Genomic DNA, 24552 nt, shown 5'->3' with positions numbered 1-24552 from the left:
GTGATAATGTAATCTGAAAAATAATGTTTAAATAATCGTAGACAATTATTTTCTAAAAAAAAAAATTAAAAAATGTTTTGTATATTTTTTTTAACATAAACTATATTATAATAATGTATGTATTTATCAAAATGTTTATAAGTTGTATAAGACTTATACTATAAGTAAATTATTTACATTAAAAAGATAAGAAAACTCCAGAACAATTTCAGAATTAAATAAACAATGATTTAAATTCAAAAATTGTATTTGTTTATACATATATTTATATATTACAATATTTACATTAAAATTAGTAATTGGTAGGTACTTTATTGCTATAATTGTATTTAGAAATATAATATGAAATGTTCAATTTTTTAAATAAAAATTGCAAGTAATGTAAGTTAAAAATAATTATTAATTAAATTGTGTGATTTAGAGTTAAGAGTTAATTATTAGTACATAGATATTTTATCTAACTGTTTATTTACTCATATATTTTTTAATGTTTTTTACAGGAATATATTACTCTATAATTAACAGCACTACTGGTATTGATATTTGTTTGGAAATAAAAGTCTTAGCAATTTGAACTATGAATGGGAGCTGTAATTCAACAAATTGCACATATTATCTCAAAAGTGATGCTATGAAGTATTAATGCATAATTTTTTTTTGCCAAAAATGTTTTTTTTAAACATTATTTATTGATACTAATTTAATATTGTATTTTGTATAATAAAATGTATCATAAATTATTAATCATTCTTTGTTAAAATTTTTAAAAAATAGAGTGTGCTGGCAAACAAACAATGCACCAATAATTTTTATAGGTTATCAAGAATCATAATTTTATTAAAAAAAAAAAAAAAAATGGATAATATAATAATACATGAATATCAAACAATAGTAACTAACAATGGCTTGTTACTTGTTTTTTCTTTTCCATTTAAATTTTTAGAAAGTTATGAACTGCCTGATATGTGTGTACTTAGAGAGAGTATATACTTCATCGTAGTGATAAACTTATATATTAATATTGTTTGCTTGGCTGTTGTGTGATTGATCATGGTATTTTAAATAAAATATTGAATTATAACTGCTAAGATATTTTATTTTTCTGAAATATAGCTGAATGACATTTAAAATTAATTTGTGTCATTTTATCTTTTGTTATCAGGTGCCGATGAGTCCACTGCAATGCCACTAATGTATCGTTGTCCAAAAAACTGTGGTCGACGATATACACGAAAAGATTCAATGAACCGCCATGTAACATATGAATGCGGTGTTGAGCCTCAGTTCAAATGTAGTTTTTGTAATAAAACTTGTGCCCAAAAGTATAATCTTAAAAAGCATATGATCACTGTGCACAATTATATTCATTTTAACCACTCCTAATTATTATATTACATATTTAACTTTATGAATACTAAAAATGGCAGTTGTGTAAATGTATTAAAGGTAGTTCTGTTGTATGTTATACTGTTTAATTTTACAGATTTATTTAATTTCTATTGGTTATTTATTGTTTGTTGTGTTGTTTGAAGAATGTATAACAGTGATTTTCTATGATGTACAAAAAAAATATATACTATAAACATGTTTGGGTTAAAAAAGTATTATTACAAAAAAATTAATACAGTATTTTTATCGTCAATTCTTTCAATCATTTTTATACTAATAAATTTTCCTGAAATAGTTCGTTAATCGATCTCTATGAATAATAATAAGTACAAAATTTGTGATATGCTATGTTATGCTATGTATGTATGTATATATATATATATATATATATATATTGTATATTTAATAATTTGTATAATATAATTAATGATTTATGTATAACAGTGCTTTATGGCTATAGTTAATTACTAACAAAATAGTTTTGTTTTATAATATTTATTGATTTCATAATAATGATTTTTTTTGATTTTTTTTTTAGAACTAAGAATTAAAACAAAACCAAAATTAGACACGGTTCCAGCATTATCAGCAACTGACACTATGAAAGAAAGAAAAAAAAAAGCAACTGACACTGTTCTACCACTAGAATTAAAAAAACGAGAACCAAAGAAAAAATGTTCTGTATCTATTACTAAGACAGAAAGTTGTTATCGATGCAAAAATTGTAAAAATATAATTTTAGGTCCAAATGCTGAAAATCTATATGTAGAACATATTACAACATGTCTAGATACAAATAACTTTGAATGTTCAATATGTTTTAAAAAATTTGCCCATAAACGTGGTCTTACTAATCATTTAAGACTTACACATTTAGTTTTTGATTAAATATTTTATAAAATATGATAAATTTTAACTTGAAAATTATCTCCTAATTATTTCATTGATTAAACACTAATTTTAATTTCACCAATAACTTTTTCAATTGTTTTTTCAATACACGTTTTATAACATAGTTTATCGATTTTTAAAATATCTATTTCTTTTCATTTATTAAAATTGATTGTTATTTATTACTTTTTAATTAAAATCATAAACACTTAATACAAAGAACATAAAAATTATTATTTTAGTAATATTAATAAATAGAATATGAAAGTATTTTTATTATTTAATTTTTATATTTAATGATTTGAATAGATGACAAACAATTTAAGGTACCAAAATAAGTACCTGTTAGTTTAATGAACATAAATATATTATGGTCTCTCTTTCAAGGTAATATAGGTGGATAGTTATGGCAGGAAATTTCAAAAACACTGCATGTTTGGTAAACGTATATTAATGTTAGTATTTATTAGTCACCTCATAATTGTTCTTTTTATGTATGTTATAATATTAAATTAAAATATGTACTCTAGTCGCCGTATCATACTAATAATACTATTTTGTATTAATCTGTTTGTCGTTTTATTATTGATATTGTTATGTTTAGTTTTATTAATATGTGCTTTTATTAGTGATAAAAATTATACATAATTATGGCTTAGAGTTAGAGAATAACGTTTTAGTGGGAATACCGTATAACAAAATATAATATTAAATTTATATATATATTCAATTATATTATTAAAAATTAAAAAAAAATTGCCTGTTATGCATTATTAATAATTATTACTATTATCTTTATTGGAAACTGATAAGACATGATACATGTAAAAATCATCAACTAATGAACTTGTGAAAAGTATTCTAAGTGTAGTGTAATAGACTTAAGAATAATTTTTTTTTTTAAAACCAATTAATTTATTTTTCTACCAATACAGATGCGATGTTTTGGCTGACCAAATTGAATCAAATTGTAAAATACAATCATTCAATTTGTCCTAAAAATTGTGGTAAAAAATTTGGAGGAAAAAATTGAAAAAGTAATCTTAAATTACATTTGGTGAAAGAACGTGGAAAAATTGCAACTTGCCTAATATGTATGAAAAAAAAAATTCAATAGTATACACAGTTTGAAATATCACTTGGGAATCGTTCATAAAGTTATTTACAATTCTTAAAATTGAAATAATATAGATTTATTGCATGTTTAGTATTTACTATTATTATTTTTAACTATGTATTATTATTATTAACTATCATTAAAATTATTCCAATAGTATTATTTAGGCATATAACTTTAAAAGACTCAATTTTTCAAATTCTAAATGGATTTGTCTTTTGTCTTATTTAAATAATTTTATACAGGAATATAATTTATAACATGTATTATATAATGTGATGTATACCATAATTAAAAATATAAATATTGAATATTGACACAAACTTAAGTTATAACAGTTTATTTTTTATTTATCATCCTTCTATTGGAAATACAAATTAGTATTACTGAGATATTTTGTATCCAACAGGTTTGTTTTATCGGCAGTATTTTCATATTAAATATTTGCTTAAAACTGAAAACTAATGAAAGACTTTGTATTAATATAAATATAATAATAATCAAGCCAATATTAGTTATATGTATATCTATTAGATGGTTATGAATATATTATAAACATTTTTGGTTACTGTATTATTTTTAAACAAAAATAAAACAATTAATGTGATAGTTGTGGCCTTAGTTTTGACCATAAAACAAATAATTATATAATTAAATATGTGATTTTGCCATTTGTTTTATGTATGATAGAAAAATTAACAACATCTAAACCAGCTTGAATTATATTATTTTGGGTTGTTATATTTTTGTATTTGAATGTTTTATTTTATTAAGGTATATTTATTTTTATTTTCAGACTTTATGTTAAAAAAGAATGATTTGTACGCTAATGAAAATCCTGTGTATTGTCCGAAAAACTGTGGACGGTGTTACAAGGGTATGTGGCGTAAATACAACTTGCAGAAGCACTTGAAATTTGAGTGTGGAGTAGCACCACAATTCAAATGTCTCGCCTGCCCGAAAAGCTTCTCATTAAAAGCAAATTTGAAAATGCATATGATGGTTGTTCATAAAATAATTTTAGGATCTAATCACAATACCATGATGTCATAATATAGTTATAGATCATTATATATTTTGACTTTAATTACATAATAAAGAATGTTAACATTTTAGTGCCATATATACAATACATATATAATACATAATACATTTACCAATTAATTTTTAGTTAGTATTGAATTACTGTTTTGTTTTTTTTTTTCAAATATATATTTAAATTAAACATAAAAACGTGTAAATTAACACTGTTTGTTTATTTAAGTTGCATATTATTGTTTTAGTATTTTTATGGGAATACAAATTAAATTCCAGTTAACAACTATAAGTACTGATAATATTTTAGAAATTAAGCTCAATTCAATTAACAGTATATGGGATATTATTTTGATGTTGAATAATTTTAGAATTTTTGATTTTGTTATAGTTACCATATTATTTCTTCAGATAAGAGATTTGGTAGTTACTCATTTGATTTTTGTTTATATTAGTTACCAAAAATAAGTATATAGTCCACGTATAAACATATATATATTAAAATGTTGTATGTATATTAGTATGTTCAAATTATCTTAATGTTCAACTTTGTAAACTTTTTAATATTTATTTATAATATATCACAAATTATATCTTTTTATCAAATTCAGAATTATTGATGAATATATGTGTGAATAAAATAAAATTTAATACTATAAATATATATATATATATATATATATATATATAGCATGTTTTATATACCTTTTTACATAGTACAAAATAATTAATAATATATTTTTTCAGTTTTTTTCATATTATTACATATTACAATATATTAATATGCATATTATATGCATGTTGATGTTCACTCCTGACTACAATTTATTAATAAATTAATTAAATCTATTGATATTTTCCATAGGAAGATAGCTCATTAGTTTTGTTAGAAAACTGTTATAACTATCATTGATCATGTTATTTAGTGTTTGATATTTGTATGACATTATTATATTTTACCTTTATATTGTATTATAAACAACTGTATTTCAGTATCACAGGCTTGTATTAAAATATTCAATTTTTTTGAAAAATGTCATAACAAATATAGACCATTTTGTATACAAATTGAATAATATAACATTCCGTTCTATATTATTAAGTAAAACTTGTTTAATTATCCATCACGTTTAAGAAAAACGTATAGACAGCTGCTTTGCTTAAACAAAAAAACCCATTTTATAACCTTTTATTGGTACCTATTAAGCTACTTTATTGGTACCTACTGTCACAATGCATGTTTTCAGATCAAAATATACTACTACGTCGTGTAGAAGAGGCCGCAATATACGATCCGGCGTATTGTCCAATCAATTGTGGCAGGTTTTACAAAGGTCAACATCGAAAAATAAATCTACGTCGACACATATTTGAATGTGGTGTACAACCAAGATTTCCTTGTACAATATGTAAGAAACGGTTTTTCCGAAGGTACCAACTTAAATTACACATGGGAAGAGTGCACAAAGTATGTGCTTCTAATTTACACAACCACAGTGAAATGTGTACAATTTTAATTTAATGGTAACACTTATATTTATCTTAATCAAAAAATTCACTCATCAATTTTAATATTATTTTTTTGTTAATTATTATTGACTGATAATATATGTATATTTCAGGATATTTATTCAATTTATCAAAATCAATTAAAGATATTAATCTTATATCATTATAATATAATTGTATAATATTAATTTATTTTAGAACAAAAAAAACTAAATTAATAACAGTCAAATACAATAAAATCAAAAACTTCCATTTTAAATAATAATATTTTTTATTGTTAATACTTTTTTAATTATATATTGTTTGCTGTAAGTGTTATTTATTATACTGTACATTTAAGTACTTTTTTATTTTATAAATAAATTATACATTTAACTTCTGATAATACTATTCTACTACTCATTAGTTATTATTTACTGATTAAAATATATTATAAAAATTGAGTTTGAATATTTACAGTAGTAAAATATTCTTTACTCTATGATAAAATTGTAACCAAACAATCATAATTTTATATGATCTATATAAATGACATATTATATTAAATTTATTTATAAAAAAATATTGAATTTTCAATTATTATCAAGTTTCTAAAATAAAAATTTGATCTATTTATTCATTTAACTATGTTCAGTATGCAAAAAAACTTTTAATTGTTTAAAAAAAAATATTAACTTTTGTTTAATATTTAAACACTCTTTCCAATATACCAGAAATCATGATCAATGCTAGGTTCCTATGTATAAATTAATAATTATTAGTTTTTGTTAAACCTAAGTTTTGTTATTCAAATACAATCATGGTCAAAAATTTTAACTAGGAAACATAAATATAATTAGTAAAATCGTTCCAATTATTCTAATAATACTGAAATAATGCTTTGTGTTCATTCATACCAACATTAAATAATATGTACGAATGTTTTCATCGGCAATTTGTTTGAAGACTATTACCAAGTTTAAAATATAACATAATCTTTGTAATTTCAAGGTTTTTTTGTATTGTCATTATTTATGCAGTAAAGAGTTTATAATATATAAGTATATTATTGAATTATTCCTATAATAGTATCTCATAAAATATTATATTAGATATACAATTTGCGATATTTGTCATGCCGCTTTTGTGGTAGTTAGTAGGTTTAATTATATATATATCTATACACTGTATACAGGCATATAGCTTTAACGATAATCCTCTTGCTTCTAAAATGTTTTTGTTCACAGTATTCGCTAAAGGCAATAACATTAGTCACACATTGTGTTAATATCCATTTTGATGACGTTTACAGGTGTTTGCACAAAATTTCAAAAGTTATATGAATCTGACCCAGTTCCGTGTCCAAATTATTGCGGTCGTCTTTATAGGGGTCCGCAACGAAAATGTAATTTAAGAAAGCATTTGAAATTGGAGTGTGGTGTGGCACCTATGTTTTTGTGCAGAATATGTTTAAGGAAATTTACTAGAAACGAAAACTTAAAACGACATTTAGTAGTTGTACATAGAACATTAAAAAATATGATGTGATAACACTTAACATTAACTGTTAAACTGTTGGAGATTTCATGGATCGATTAATTGAACTGAAAACATTTCAGTTCCATTTTCAAAGTAGAATCTGTATCTTTAATCTTTTATTGCATTATGATATTTTACACTATAAATAAAAAGGATAAAACTGTTAAATTTTGTTGTTATTATCAATATATCGTTTTTATTAACTTAAGTTGTAATAATATTATAGTTGTGATATTAATTTTATATTTTTATCAGTGGTTGACAACTGGCGGCCCACTACTGTGTACGGTCCATTTTAAATTCTAGAACAACATTTTTTTTTATATATACATTTTATTATTTTAAAGTTTTAGACAGTATTTTTTTCATAATTAATAATTTAAGAATAAAAATTTTTATTTTTGTCTAAAAAGGTTGCCGACCCCTGTTTTAAATTATGTTTTAATTACATTGTATTAATTGTATTTATAAATTGATATTATTCTAAATTTTAATAATTAATATATCAAAAATAATATTATGCATAACTAGTATTATTATTTTGTTAGCAATCAAATATTGTACATTACAATAGTTTTAATTTGAATAGATATATAATAGATATATACAATAGAAATTAAACTATTAAATAATTTGAAATAGTTGTACACACTTGCTGTTTCACAAATTCATAATTTTTCAAAATATTACTATATGCAAGATGTGTACAAGAAACTAGTTATAACTATAATGTAAATAAGCTATTAAAGAATTAATTAGTAAACTATTATTTATTAGTTAGTAAATTTGTTATAACATGCAGTTTACGCATATAGTATGTGAGTATATTTTATTTCAACGGTATAATTCTTTATATACGTTTGCTCATGTATAAATCTGTGATATTTTTTTTATTTGATAACAAATTGTATGCTATGTTTTTAACTATTTTATTTTTTATGAACAACTTTATTCTCAGGTTGTAGACATTAAGCTACACATTATTGGCCACATTATGCACAATATATGAATTGCTTATTCATTTGTTGTACATATATACTAATTGCTAATATTTGAATATTAATAAAATAGATTTTCAACAAATTAACTAAAGTATAAATATTTCTAATAAACATGTATATAATATATAAAAATATCATTTTTTAAATTATTCACTTGAAATTTTTTTTATTTAGGATTATATTTCCTTTTAAATAAAGTAACTATTAAACCAACTCCTCTCTAAAATATTTTTGGAACGAATAAATTATTTCTTAATATATATTACATGTGTTTGTATTATAACACATTGTGACATATGATGTAATAATAAATAATAAATTGTAATTTAAGTGATTGCTTTTTTTTGTAACTTGCATGGATATCACTAAATTGAATCTATTAATAGTATTGGTAGGCCATTATACCTCTATGATCTGTTATTATTATTTATTAATTAAATATTAATTTGTTTTATATTTTACACTGTTGTAGTTAAACTGTTTGAAGGATTAATCTTGGAAGATCCTGTTTTTTGTCCATATGCTTGCGGTCGGTCTTATAGTGGAAAAAACCGTAAGGGTAATTTGAAAAGACATTTATCATTCGAATGTGAAGTGACATCTTTATTCAAATATAGTTGTGATATTTGTTTAAAAAAGTATACAAGAAAAGAAACTCTGACAGTCCACAGAGTAAATTCACACAATGTCCATTAAAATATAGATTAGAATAGCTAAGCAATAAAATAAAATGTAAATATTATATTTATATTTTATATTTTCAAAATTAAAAAAAAAGTCATTATACTGCATAGGTATGTACTTTTTTAATTAAAATGAGCTATGCAACTTACCACTGTTGATTTTTTTAATTTTCCTATGTTTTACATATTTATATACTCATTTTTATTAAAAGCTTTGTGGTCCATATGATGTGGCGTAAGTATGACATAACAAATTTGTTTGTTCAACCGTGCCTTTTCTATATGCCATAAGGCAAAAGTTTTGATTACCCTACTATAGGTAGTCTATATTAATGAATATTATTCTATATTATTCTAATATCATTATATGTACATGTAATTTCAGCAAAGCCTGATGTCAAAAATGTGACTTGTTCCCAATACAAATGCTCTTACGTCAAATTAATGGACACGTATTTGTCTTTTGGTTAAGTTTCTTCGTGTAAACTGCCTTACATAATTTAATAATAGGAAAATTCAAATTTTAATTAAAGATTAGATTAGCTATACTTATTACACAAAATTGAAATTGTTCACACAAATTTGCTATGTTATACATTCATAAGACAAAGACAATATAATACGCTGGTATGGTGTCCTCTTAAAAAGTATTAAATACAATTTAAATTTAACATGTGTTATAATATTATAATATTATATTATGTATGTCTAGGACTCTAAGTTTATTTTGTATGTATGTTATATATATATATATATATTATATATTAGGAAGTTATATAATACTCATATTTCTTATATTAAAATTGTTGTTAAAATAATAAGTAGGTATATATGTGGTATGTATAGATAAATTGTATATTCTTCTCTGATATTGAAATTAAATTATCATGAAATGTATTTATATTGAATTGGTAAAATATTACAGAAACTTGTGATGAATGATATCAAAAGATGTACAATATCAATATGATATTTATAATATTAAATTCTGTTTATATGTTTGTATGGTTAAATAATTATAATATTTAGTGTCTTTATTCCTTACATAATTCAATATGTATGAATTATGCAATTAAAGATATCATTATTATCATTTACAACATACTCATGTATATTCCATTTAAGATGCCTGTTAAAAATTAAAGTTAATTTTACTTATTTATATTTATCGTTACATGTATTTTTAGCAACTAAAAACCATTTCATTTCTATATATTTTTCTATAAGTTTCTTCAAAAAAAAAAAAATGAATAATTTTAAATTGAAATATTTTTCAGCAGTATAATAGAATAATACTTGAAAATGTAAATATGATAATGTGTGTATCCAAATTAATGAGCAGCATCTTAGCTAGTTCCTTTCTAAAATATTGAATTAAATTAAATTTATGTTTCAGATCAATTCATCATAATGCAATTTTTGGACAGTGTCCCAGACAATGATCTAATGTTATATCCAAATGGTTGTGGTCATTCTTATAAAGGAAAATATCGCAAACACAATCTCAAACATTATATTATGTTTTATTGTAGTTTGCAGAGTTATCCACAATATTAATGTAATAATATTTGCCTAGAACAATTAATGTCTTTTCAATATTATAAATTAATAAGCTTAATTATGTACTAAGCAAAAACTTTTTTTAAAAATAGAATTTTTATTTTAAATTTATTATTTAGAAGCTATTAAAATATTACCTAAACGTTTTGAAAATACCGGCAGTTTCACAAATTGCATATTTAGAAATTTTTAAGAGTATAATTTTATATTTTAAGTTGTAAGGATATAAAATACTGTTAATAATATAATATTACCTAATTTAAATTTGAACTCAAGTATAAAAATGTAATTAAATTAGAGATAAATTCTAAAGATCCTTAGAGCATAAATATGCAAAAAGCACGTTAAAAATCAATTGTAGTATTAATGCTATAGCATTCTTAATTATTTTTTATTGATAGAAAATAATTTAAATATTATATTTTCAGTTAATTATGTGAATCAGACTTTTGGAAAAAATTCCTTGTCTTGTCCAAATGGTTGTGGTCGATCATACACTGGTACTAACTGCAAAAACAATCTCAAATATCATTTGGTTTATGTGTGTGGCATTAATCCACAATTTGATTGTAATTTTTGTGGAAAACAATTCAGACATAAGCGATCATTACAGTATCATTTAACCACTATTCATCAAGAAAATGTACTTTAAAAACTATATATTTTTGTAAAATAAACTTTATATTTGAAAATTTAATTTATTATTTGAATTGTAATAACAAAATACTAACAATACCTATAGTTTAAGGAATACTGTCATCTATATATTAACGGTATATAATAGTTATTAAAATTAAACCCCAAACATAGAAATTTAGTTCAAAAAATAATTAATTCTAATCTTCTTATAAATAAGTAAATTACAAGTTATAACAACATTTATTACCAATGTTATTGTAAAAATTTCAAAAAAATCTCATTTGAATTATGCGTTTGACAATAATTCACAATTTTATTGTAAATTTTTTCTGATAACAATTCAGCCAAAAGTAATTGTTACAATATAATTTGATCATTGTTCATTAAAAAAATAAACTTTAAAAATATATACTTGTAAAATAAACTTTGCATTTAGAATTTTAATCTAGTATTTTAATTGTATTAAAATATTAACTATATTTATATATTTTTTTAAATTGTGACACCTATTTAGATTATTTTAACTAAAAGAATGAAATTTTATGCAATTTTATGCAATCCCTTAAAGGATGGAGTATATTATTTTTAATATTTTAATAGTAATTGAAATGTAAACTAAAAATACAGAAAAATTAATTTTAATGATCCTCAAAAAAAATAAGCTTAAAGCATAATTTAAGCTTAATACAAAATAAGTATCAGCTCTATAGCAGTCTAATTAATTATATTTTATCAATGATTTAAATTAATTTGAATATGATATTTTCAGTCAAGTACGCGGAATCAGTTTTTTGAAAAACCCATGAAGAAAATTTATTGCCTTGTCCAAGTAGTTGTTCGCTTTTGTACAAAGATATAAACTGCAAACAGAACTTCGAAAATTGTTAAATGTATGACTGGTATTAATGCACAATTTCAATTTGTCCAAGAAAATTCAGAAAAAACAAATGTTCACCAAATAAATGTATTTAAAAATATAAAAAAGTGTTTATCATACAAAGGTTCAAACCGCAAACACAATTTTATAGTAAATTTCGGTGAAAACAATTCTTCTATAATAAGTGATTGTGAGCATAATTTAGTCATAATTCATCAAGAAAATACACTTAAAAAATTTTAATTTTGTAAAATAAACTTTGTATTTATAATTTAAATTTATTGTATTAAAATTACTAAATATATGTCCATACTTATGTTTATCAAATGCTGTTTGCTACAAAAGTAGAATATTTGGGGTTTAAAAAAAAAAGAATGGAAGTTTACTTGATGATTATGAGGATTGAATATATTATTTGTAATACTATAATGATAATTGAATTGTAAGCCAAAATATAAAAAATTTGTTCTAAAAGAGATGAGATCTTAATGAGTAATGATCATAAAATAAATATGCTTAAAGCACATTAAAAATTTGTTTTTACAAACAGTGTATACCTAGTAGCTTCCAAAAATATAAAAATGTACTTCTCTCTTATATTGTAAACCAGAAGTACACAAACTTTTTTCCCCGTAGACCATGTGCCAATTTTCGAATTTTCATAAACCCCTAAAATTTAATTTTTACAAATTCATCTATATAGGTGTATTATAGATATTTTTTATAACTTACCTGTAGCTGCTCACTTAAATAAGGTTTACTATGGATTGCATTTTTTAAAAATAAAAAACATGTTAAGTTTGTTTTCATTAATACCTTTATTTCTTTAATAATAACAATATTTATTTAATTTTTTAAATAATTAAAATGACAGAAAACGCAAATTAAATTAAATTACGATACAAGTATTTTTGACTTAATAACTCTCGGGGATCCCTATTTAAACCTCATGCACCCCCTATTTTTTTTTCGTTAACATAGACAGGTCAGAATCGATGTAGACCACTGGGAATCTCTGTTGTAAAAAAAAGTAAATAATAAATATACATTAGTCATTAGTTGCCCCCGATGATCAGACAGTTATTACGTGTAATATTATAGGCGAGGATCAGCGTTAGACGATATCGAATATCGACTAATATTAAGGTTATCGATTTATTTTTCAAACCCAATATTCTTAGAGAAAAAATGTTTAGTATTTTTTGAATATGAAAAAAGCATTTCTTACTTTTGTATCTGATATAAAATAATTTAAATATTATATTATCAGTATCAGGCCTTTTAAAAAGATTTATTATTTTCTCAAAACAGTTGTGGCCGATAGTATAGTAGGAAACACTAACACAATCTCAAAAATCAATTGTATAAGCATGTGGCCACAATTTTATTTTTTAAATTTAAGTCTACAATTTTATTGTGCATTTTGTCGAAAACCATTCGGGCGTAAACGAAATTACGTGACCATTTTTAGCTAATTATGTATTTAGCTTTAATTATTTATATTTTAAATTACAAAAATTAAATTTTATTTTATATTTATGAAGAAGTGTTTTCATTTTAATATTGCAATAGTTAATGTAATATAATTACCTTCTCAGAAGTATGCAAAAAAGCACGTTAAAAATCAAATTTAGAGCTTTTGCATTAATAAAATAACTATATTTTGTCGACGATATAAAGAAATTTGTATGTTATAGTTTCAGTTAATTACATGAATAAGACTTTTGAAAAAGATCCAATGTTTTGTCCAAATGGTTGTGGCCGATCGTATAAAGGTACAAACCGCAAAAACAATCTCAAACATCATTTAAACTATGCATGTGGTATTAATCCACAATTTCAATGTACAGTTTGCCAAAAACAATTCAGAAAAAACCAATCATTGAAGTATCATATGATAACAGTTCATCAAACATGCACGTTTTAAAAATCAAAAACACCATTGTAAAAATAAAGAATTGTTTACAATAATTACAGATTTTATATTTATGTTTTCTTATACTTACTTAAATATTAAAAAAAATATATTATTACAAGTTTGTAGAATGGTAAAACGTATTATATTATATTAGGTGGTTTTATGTTTCTTTTTATGAAGTACTTTTAAGAATTTTTTTTAACTATATATCCCCATCAACCATCCTTACAATATTCATTCGCATGTTTATGCCATTATCATTTATCGATATTGGCTAATCGGTTATGCCTATTTATATTGTATATACTAATTACTATAATATACTGTATCAAAAATGAATAAATAGTACATATTTAACTGTAGTGTCAACAATGAAGTTTTTATACTAAATTCACCGAGAGACCGGACCTGCGCGACTGACTAAAACTCGACTTGACGGCTACGGGCCGTCCGCCTGTATTTTCTTCGTCAGTAGGACGCACGAAGGGGTCTCTCGGCGAATAGAGTATACTTATATAACTTAATTTAGAACAATTTGAGTTTGCCTAAATCACGACAAACTTATGAATCCTTAACCAACTAAACATTTGTTACTTAACTAAATAACTATTATGTTATTGTTTTTTGGAACTTAATAATATAGATTCAATTGAATTCAATATTTAAGTCAAAATATTAATATTCATGTATTATGTTAAATAATTATTTTTAGTGTGCAGTATTAAATGTATGTAACAGCCCTTTGATTTTTCCATATCAATTTTATTTAGTTAATAATATTATAATTGAAATGTTATATTTGCAGAGAATGCCATAATGGAAATATCGTATAGAGCTAGTTCAAATGACCCAATATTGCGCCCATACAATTGTAATAGTTTGTTAAATGGAAGATATCGCCAAAATAATTTAAAAAGACATTTAAACTTAACATCATGCTTTGTTAGACCAAAAGTAGAATGTAAATATTGCAAAAAAATTGTTAGAAATAAAAGATCATTAGATTATCATATTATGAATAATCATCAACAACTTACTCGTATTATTTAGCACGGTTAAATTTGATATTATTTATGTATTTAAAAATGTAGTGCTATTTAAATTTTATAAATAAAGTATATTTTGATTTAAAAACACAACAACTTAATATTATGTTTTTTCTGTTATAAAATAAATTATAAGACTTCACCTATACCTTTTGGATTTTAATGACAGGTATTCAGACTATATTTCAATACCGTGATTTTTGTCTTCTAATTGCATTTGTAGTATTGAATGAAAATCGCAGTTTAACGTAAAATAACAGAAACAGGAACACTTTGAAGTTTGATACTGAATTATATATTCAAAAAGTCGACGTTTAATGAAAGTAATAGAGATATTATTGAAAATGTTTATAATTATAGACTAATATATGAAAGCTTCATCAATATTATAAATGGTTTTTATTATAATTATTAATTAGGTAACGTAAATACACTTTTTTGTTAAACATATTCATTCATTGACTAAATTAACTGCGTATTACAGTATTATAGAAAAAACATTTAACATCAGCCGCTTATAGCTATTTTAAAAGAATTATATATATCAACATCAACTACAGTACATTTTATATATTTTATACATGACCAACAAAATAAAACAATTAAATTGTTATGTTTGCAGAGAATAACATGATGGAATTATTAAATAATGTATGTGAAAATAATCCTGTATTCTGTCCAAATGCTTGTGGTCATTCGTATATTGGTTTACACCGCAAACATAATCTCAAAAAGCATTTGGTTTATGCATGCGGAAAAAATCCACAATTCCATTGTATATTTTGCCAAAAAAAATTCCGACATAATTAATCGTTAAAGTATCATTTATCAATTGTTCATCAAGAGTATGTACTTTGAAAAAATAATAGTTATATATTATAAAGTTTGTGTTTGGAATTTATTTTAGCTTATTATTTAATTTGTATTAAAATACTAACTTTTGCTATGTTAAAAAAAAATACTAATGACTCCAAAAGTGACGTATCACAAATAAAGGATAAAATTGTATTTAAAGGATAGAATTTATTGATTTCAAAATTATATAATATTTATTGCCTTATTGGGATTTAAACCAATACAAAAATGTTGTTCAAAGTACTGTGATCAATCCTAATAATTCTCATATAAATACGCAAAAAGCCTGTTAAAAACCTAGTATACTTATATCGGCGCTAAATCAATTTAAATTTAACCTTTATATTGTCAATGATAAAAACTAATTTAAATATTATATTTTCAGTTAAATGCCCGAATCAGATTTATGAAAAATATCTAATGTTCTGTCAAAATTTGTTGTAGTTAGTCATATATTGGTAAAAATCAAAAATACAATCTCATATATCATTTGGTTTATGCGTGCGTGTGGCATTAATCCACAATTTTATTGTAATTTTTGCGGAAAACCATTTAGGCAAAAACAATCGTTACTGTATCATTTATCCAATGTTCATCAACTGCAGATTCTGTAATAAATATATTTTTGTAAAATAAACTTGGTACTTGAAATTTTTATTTATTATTTAATTTGTATCTACATATTTGTTGCTATATATGTATGATTTAAATGCGGATAAAAATTACATATTATTGAAACATTGTATAACATTTTTTAATTTTATCTTATTTTGGAAATATTTAAATTTTCCTAGATAGTCATGAGTGTAAAAGCTTAAACTAAACACGCAAAACGCTAGAGTAGTCTGTTTTCATAGGTTATTATCCTAATACTGAAAAATACTAAACCAATTATTTAAAATAAAAAATCTTTTAATTAATTTCGAACTAGCCTTGACTCAGTTACCAAGCTGGAGGTAACCAATTTCTGCTTATCTCAACAGGATTAGAGGTAATCAAGTAAGAGAACATTAGATTAATGATTATCGTATGTGACACATTATTAAAAACTTAATTTATCAGGTTTAAAGACGTTTAAAAATTTTTATATAAAATTGTTTATATTTTAAAATGTTTTCCTATTTTGATCTTATAAATAAAATACTTTTTGATTTTAAAAATATAACTTAATTTATTATCTTTGTTTTAAAATACAGTAGACGCCGCTTATAAGACTCACGGATATAAGGTTCAGTCGCTTATTAGACTCAAAATCGTCTAGAACGGACCGGACGTATCAAAATACATTAAATAAAAAATCGGTTATAAGACTCAAATTTTGTAAAATAAATAGTAGAAAATAAACTTTTTTGGTTATAATTTAGAATTAAATTGGTATTGAAAAATTAAATAATATTCGTGTATTTCTAGTTTCTGTTGGTACTTTATAACGTATAATAATTTTTAGCGCAGATAAAAGTTCACATTTATCGCAACGATTATCGTTATTATATTTTCGGAATATTAGAACAAAATAAATAATAAATACATTATACATACATCCTTTATAATTTTTTATTAATGTATAATTTTTATATGTAATATTTACCTATTATAATTTTAGTTTTTTTTATCAGGATTATTAAATTTATTCAATAATAAGTATGTTAAATGTAATATATGTTAAAGTATTAAGATTAAAGCAAAATATGTAATAAAATAAAATTTATAAATACATAATTAAATTTTTTTTTCCACTTCGCCTATAAGATGCATTCGGTTATAAGACGCACTTTGTGCTGGTCTCAAAGTGAGTCTTATAAGCAGCGTCTACTGTATATTAGACACAGTGTTGTATTCAAGAGGAAGGGAGCGATTAATATGAAAAATTTTAGCCCCCCCCCCCCACCAATAAAAAGATCTGCCACTGATTGCACATAACATAATTCATACATTTTAATAAAAACCTTTAGATTTAATTACAAGTACATAATTGAAGAATATATGAAGCAAAAATCTATTTTTTCTTACCTATAATATTTTATGTTTAATTTTTAGAAGTATCCATTTTATTTTAATTTAAAAGGTCACGTTGGAACACAATGAAATGATATCTTTGGATAAGCTTTATTTTTAATACCTTTTGTTTACCAAGATTTTCTTATTTTAAATGTCTTCTATAATGTTGAAAATTACCGTTCGACAAAAGATATCAAAAACAAGATCGCTTTGAGATTTGTCAGTGAAATATATTCAAAACGTCAACTTTTAAACCAAATAATGAGGATATTTTTGAAAATGTTAATAATAATAGACCAATGTATAAAAACGTCTAAGGTTTTATATGCGTTTTTTTTTTTTTTATTATAATTATTAATTAATATACATTTTTCACTAAGATATTCTTGCAATTCCTGTGTGGTTTTGTTGTATTTTGGACCATATACATGTAGTATCAGTTGCTTTGATCATTCTAAAAGAATTATGTATTTCAACATCAACTATAGACTATAGTTGTTATTACATACTTATAGTTAACTGATATATCAACTAAAATATTATATTTACAGAGAATACAATGATGGAGTTATTAAATAAAGTAATTGAAAATGATCCAGTATTCTGTCCAAATGGTTGTGGTCATTCTTATATTGGTACACACCGTAAACACAATCTCAAAAAACATTTGATATATGCATGTGGAAAAAATCCACAATTTCAATGTGTAATTTGCTCAAGAAAATTTGCTCGCAAACATACACTAAAAAGCCATCTATTATCTATTCATAAACAAATAGTTTAATTCTAATTTGATTTAATATTATATAGCTTTAATGTAAAAAATTATAACTGAAATAATACATGAATATTTTATTTTACTTTGTACTATACCTGAATTCAGTTCATCTTGATTTATATAGTTATATCATAAGTATTTTAATAAAACACACATCACATATGTCACACACACATATATATATGTATATAATATGTAAAAATTTAACACCTGATAAACTAGTATACTTATTGTACAAAAATAATAAAATGTATAGAACAATAAAAAAAAATTTAAATAAAATATCTGGTGTTTATACGTTATCAACGGATTAAACATATAGTATATAAATACCTAATAAAATGCAATTTTTTTTGTTTGTTTTATGTTCAAATTTTAATTTGCTATAAAAAGAATTGTATATTTTAAATTATAGTTACATACATTATTTTAAATCATAAATTAAACATCTTTTTAGTTTGATAGGTTTTCAATTAATAAGATTTAATGATAAATATATCTAAAATACATGTAAATTGTTTTGGTTATATTATTATACTTATACGAGTTATAATATTTATAACTAATTAACTATACTAATGACGGGTTGAATGAAACTGAACTTTAAATTTATTTAATGAATAGTTTTATTGAACCATTAAATATTTTTACAGACGTGTTTGGGTTGCATAAACCATTCAATAAAAATATATTAGTATTAAACATGATACCAAGATTTGTGTAGAAGTTTAAGCTTATCACAGAAAAATACTTTTTTAAGTTCCATAGTGACGATGTACTACTGATACGTACCCGTGATAACTGTAGGTTTATCGAATGATTACAATTTAAAGAGCCGAAATCGGTCCATTAGTTTAATGAGCTGGTAACCTATATTTTAACTGCCCAATAAAATTATTGAACATTTAAAGATTGTTGAACGGATGAATACAATTTTAATCATTCGTTAGCGCGCTAACGGCTCGTTAAACGTTTAACCAATCCGGCATAAGTATTTTCATGTTCATACATCTAAATCAAATATGTAATATATTATGTTCAGTATTCATATTATTATATAATTTGGTGTTTGATAATGTTAATTCTTTTTGATAAAAACAAGTGCAATGTTACCTTACTTTTATAAATTAAGTAAATATTCATTTAAATGGGAAAACTATAATTTATAATGTATTAAGTTATTTATTCCACACATAAAAATGACATGTGTTAAGTTTAAAATTGGAAAGCAGGATTATCAGGCTTAAAATGTTGATCCCCTCTTATAAGCTGTTGAATGTAAAAAATGAAAAACATACTAAATTTTGTAAACTTTTTAGGCATTTTGACCAAATTATTTATTATAGTCTATAAAAAAATATTTGGTATTAAAGTTAACATGAAAGTATAAGTCTAAAAAATTGACATTTAATAAATAAAACCTTGTATATCTAACAATACTATCAAAACTAGGAACATATAAATAAGTATAAATTATTTTGAATTAAATTTAACCTTTTAACTAAAATAATAAAATAAATTGTCAATGACATTTAATATACATATTATTATTTAAGTATAAAAAACTTCTAAGAACTTCTTTATAGCTTGAAGGTTCAAAGAGAAAAAATATTGAGTTAATAATTATATCCAGTGGCATGCTCACGGGGGCTGAAGAAATATTGTGAATACAACAAATTGTTTTCTTGTATTATAGTATTTTATTTTATAAATACTTATAGTGAACAGTCACACGGTTATACAATAATTTTAAACATTGTAATTTTTATAAAACATAATTGTCAGCTTGTTGCTCAGTAATTAAACATATCATTTATTAGCCAATAAAATGTTTTCTTCAAAACCATTTGAATATATGAAAAAATAAAAAATAAAATAATAATTCATGTGGTGTTCAGCCAAAATTTCAAGTAAATAGTTAGTCAAAAACCATTTAGTAATAATCATATATTACAGTATATTATATTACTAACAATTAATATAAATTTTACTCTGTTTTCAAAAAAAAAGTTTAAATATAAGCAAATTCTAATAAATTACAACATGATAGATTGTCAATCATATTTCAGTTAAAATAAATATAATAATATTTTATTTGAAGTATGCAACAACCTTATTTGTTTTGTTTGTTTCAAATTATATTGTAAGATATTTTCTTATTAAATTTTGATTTATATTCTAAAAATATTTATACTCTATTGAAGTTAACAAAACAACTCAGTGGACAATTTATGCCTATATATTATATATATATATATATATTTTATTGTTCATATTTGCTTTTATAGCTAGGTCATTAGCATTATATTTTTTTTTTAAATATAATTCAAATTTTATATTTACAGATTATCATATGAATGAGTTATTAAATAAAGCTAGTAAAAACGACCCAGCAATCTGTCCAAATGGTTGTGGTCACGAGTATAGAGGATTGGATCGCAAACGTAATCTCAAAAAACATTTGATTTATGCTTGTGGTGTTAATCCACAATTCCAATGTATACTTTGTTTAAGAAAATTTGCTCGTAAGCATACATTGAAAATCCATTCAATATCTGTTCATAAATTTTATAATTCTAACGTTTATTAATATTGTATAGTATTTTTTTTTAATGATAAGAAAGTTTGTTTAAACTATATTATGTTAATTTCATCTTGATTTAAACAACTTATAAAGATTGGTCAAAAACCATTCAAACACCAACAATCATAAAAATAGTATAATAGGTATTCATAACTATAGTTTTATTAATAAAATACATTTTTGTTTCAAGTATGCTCTTATTCATAATTTGTTTTTTCTTTTACAATAATCACAACACATTAAAATAATTGAAATAATATATTTAAATCAGTAGATTTAAGATTCGTATTAAAAATGAAAAAATATTTCCTGTGGTCTACAGTTTTTGGTAAACATATAAATATAAACTATACATATACATATAATATTCTTTAAAACAATCTTAATTAGATATTTTATACTCAATGGGATAGCTAGTTAATTATATTATAATTTACAATAATTTAATGTGCATTGCATAAGCACTAACAATTGGTAAAGGGGCGTGGAGAACTCTATATGCATAATATATAAATGGCATATTTTCCAATTTTAATATTTGATAATTTATAATATTATATTTATCATACTTAATAATATTAACTATTTTTATTTTTTATTTTTAGAGTTGCCTTGCAGTTGGTTAGCTAAACTCAATTGGATAACACAATTAGATCCAGCCGTTTGTCCAAACAAATGTGGTAAATTGTATAAAGGACCTTATAGAAAACATCATCTCAGACAACATTTGGTATATGAATGTGGTGTTATACCAAAATTTCAATGCAGAATATGTTTCAAGCGTTTTGCTAGAAATCCTCAATTAAAGTATCATTTAATTAGAATACATAAAATAATTGTATAACATAGTAAAATGCTTATAATCTGGTTTATTATAAGTTATTAAATACCGATTTATACTCACAAAATTGTACAAAAAAAAAAATCAAAACTGTATCAAATGAAATTATTTCATTTATACCTACTAGTAGCTTATTTTAATTGTTAAATAAAATATTTATTATTAGTCCATACACAAGAATTATATGCCTCAACATTTAACTACAGATTTGGATCTATATTGTGTATCTATTGGTGATTACAAGTAGGATGTGCCATGCCCCTTCTCCTTTTTGGGTAGTATTGAAATAAAAATATGTATCAAATTTAAGGCTGTTAGTGTTAAATAGTTTATTTTTTCAAAACTAAGTTTAGATACATTTTATTATAATTAAAGTTATTTTTATAGATATTAAATATTTATGATAAATAAATATTAATAGGTACAATGTATTACCAACTAAAAAAAAATTATAATTAATCATTGTATGCATTGATGTCTGGAAGGGAGGGCTTACCTTCTCATTCTTTTGTATTTAACATTTATATTTATTTAAGTTCCCTCCCTCTTGAATAATTTTTAAATCCAATTCAGGTATACTTACTTAAGAATTTAAATATAATTGATATATTTAAATATATATAAATATAATATATTTGTATTTAACAAAATAATTTGATACACAAGTTATTACATAGTTTTTAAAACATTTTATCAAATGTTATTTATTTTTTGAATTTAATTTGTATAACATATAAATGTATTGACATTTTTAATGTTAAATTTAGTTTTTGTATTTAGTTTGGACTTATTAAAATAATATGAAGTATATTAAGTAACTATAAATTTGATACGAGAAGCACTACATTTTTGTGGACCAAAAATTAATAAATTATATACAATATTTATTTAAAACAATTTTAAATTGATTTTATTGACAAACAAGACTAAATATACTCAAACAATATATGCCAATAAATAGCCTCTTTATACTCTAGCACTGATAAATAAAAAAAATTAAAAAAATATTTATTAAACTATCATACAATAATAATAATAATATTATGAAAAAATAGTATTATATTTAGGAATTTATATTATGTTTATCTATGTTTAAAAAATATAAATGTATAACAACATATACTATTGTGTTAGTTTATTGATAAGTTTCTATTTACACTGAGTGCTCTACAAAAGTTATTTTAAAATGGTGAAATAATTTAATGTGTATTACATTAGCACTTACAACTAGTAGTTTTATTAAAAACTATTGTATATACATGTTTTTTAATTTATATGATTGATGCACCTTATATATTAATTATTCAAATGTATGTTATATTGACCAATATTAATTGTTTTGATTTTATGTTTTTTAGAAATATCTTGGTTACCTCAACTTAATTTGATAACACAAATAGATCCAGCCAAATGTCCAAACAAATGTGGTAAATGTTATAAAGGTCCTCATAGAAAGCATAATCTCAGACAACATTTGGTGTACGAATGTGGTGTCGCGCCAAAATTTCAATGCAGAATATGTTTTAAGCGTTTTTCTAGAAATCATCACTTAAAATTCCACTTGATGAGAATTCATAAAATAATTGATTAGTATAATAAAATGTGTTTTATTTCAAGATAATTTAAAGTTTGGTTCACTTGTCAAAAATAATAAATAATATTATCTATTGTTTCTTTTGTTTATTACCAAAGGAAAAAATAGTAAATACATCAAATTTGGAAGTTTATTATGTCTATTTATGTATAATGAATATAAATAAACATTATTAACAACATATTATATTCATATGTCTATTTGTTGATTACTTACTAATTATTTTGAGTGATCTAAAAAGGTTAATTATTTTAAAATGGTAAAATAAATTGAATGTTCACTATCACCAAAAATTGGTAGGGTTTTAGTAGAAGTCATTTGTATATGCATATAATATAATTTATATAATTGATGCTTCTTGTTATGTAAATAATAAAAATCTCAGACAACATTTTATGTAGGTACTAATGTACTATATTAAACCCAAATTACAATGCAGAATATATATTAAGTTTTGCTGGTACATATCAGTAAAGTTAAAATTTAATTTAGATAAGAAAATTAAAATAAAAAACACGTTAAATATTATGTACAGTATTCTATTAAAGTAAATAATTTTAAAAAATGATGAAATAATTGAATTTGTATTGTATTAGCACTAACAATTAGTAGTCTTATGGAATACAGTTGTATACACGTGCATTATAATTTATGTTATTGACACGTTTTACAATGTTTAAATATTTAAATGTATTTAAATTTATTTTAAATATAATATG

At 22.6% G+C, this 24552-nt stretch overlaps 1 protein-coding gene, 1 long non-coding RNA gene and 1 pseudogene across 2 annotated transcripts; all 3 read left to right on the top strand.

Moving 5' to 3' along the window:
• The first annotated feature begins 1774 nt into the window (after positions 1–1774).
• Positions 1775–4907, top strand: LOC132920693 (zinc finger protein 786-like; annotated as a pseudogene).
• A 381-nt stretch (positions 4908–5288) lies between these two features.
• On the top strand, positions 5289–7627 carry LOC132920706 (uncharacterized). Its single transcript, XR_009660769.1, has 2 exons — positions 5289–5956; positions 7233–7627. It is a non-coding gene; the product is annotated as an uncharacterized LOC132920706 (long non-coding RNA).
• Positions 7628–11882: 4255 nt separating this feature from the next.
• On the top strand, positions 11883–23700 carry LOC132920687 (uncharacterized). Its single transcript, XM_060983319.1, has 3 exons — positions 11883–13994; positions 21160–21339; positions 22004–23700. The coding sequence occupies exons 1-3, from the start codon at positions 13931–13933 to the stop codon at positions 22240–22242; spliced, it is 483 nt and encodes a 160-aa protein (XP_060839302.1). The 5' UTR covers positions 11883–13930; the 3' UTR covers positions 22243–23700.
• Positions 23701–24552: the final 852 nt, after the last annotated feature.

Source organism: Rhopalosiphum padi, chromosome 2 (genome assembly GCF_020882245.1).
Source record: "Rhopalosiphum padi isolate XX-2018 chromosome 2, ASM2088224v1, whole genome shotgun sequence".
NCBI classification, from domain to species: domain Eukaryota; kingdom Metazoa; phylum Arthropoda; class Insecta; order Hemiptera; family Aphididae; genus Rhopalosiphum; species Rhopalosiphum padi.
Note: the sequence above shows the minus strand (reverse complement) of the source record. Positions and strands in the feature narration are given on the sequence as shown.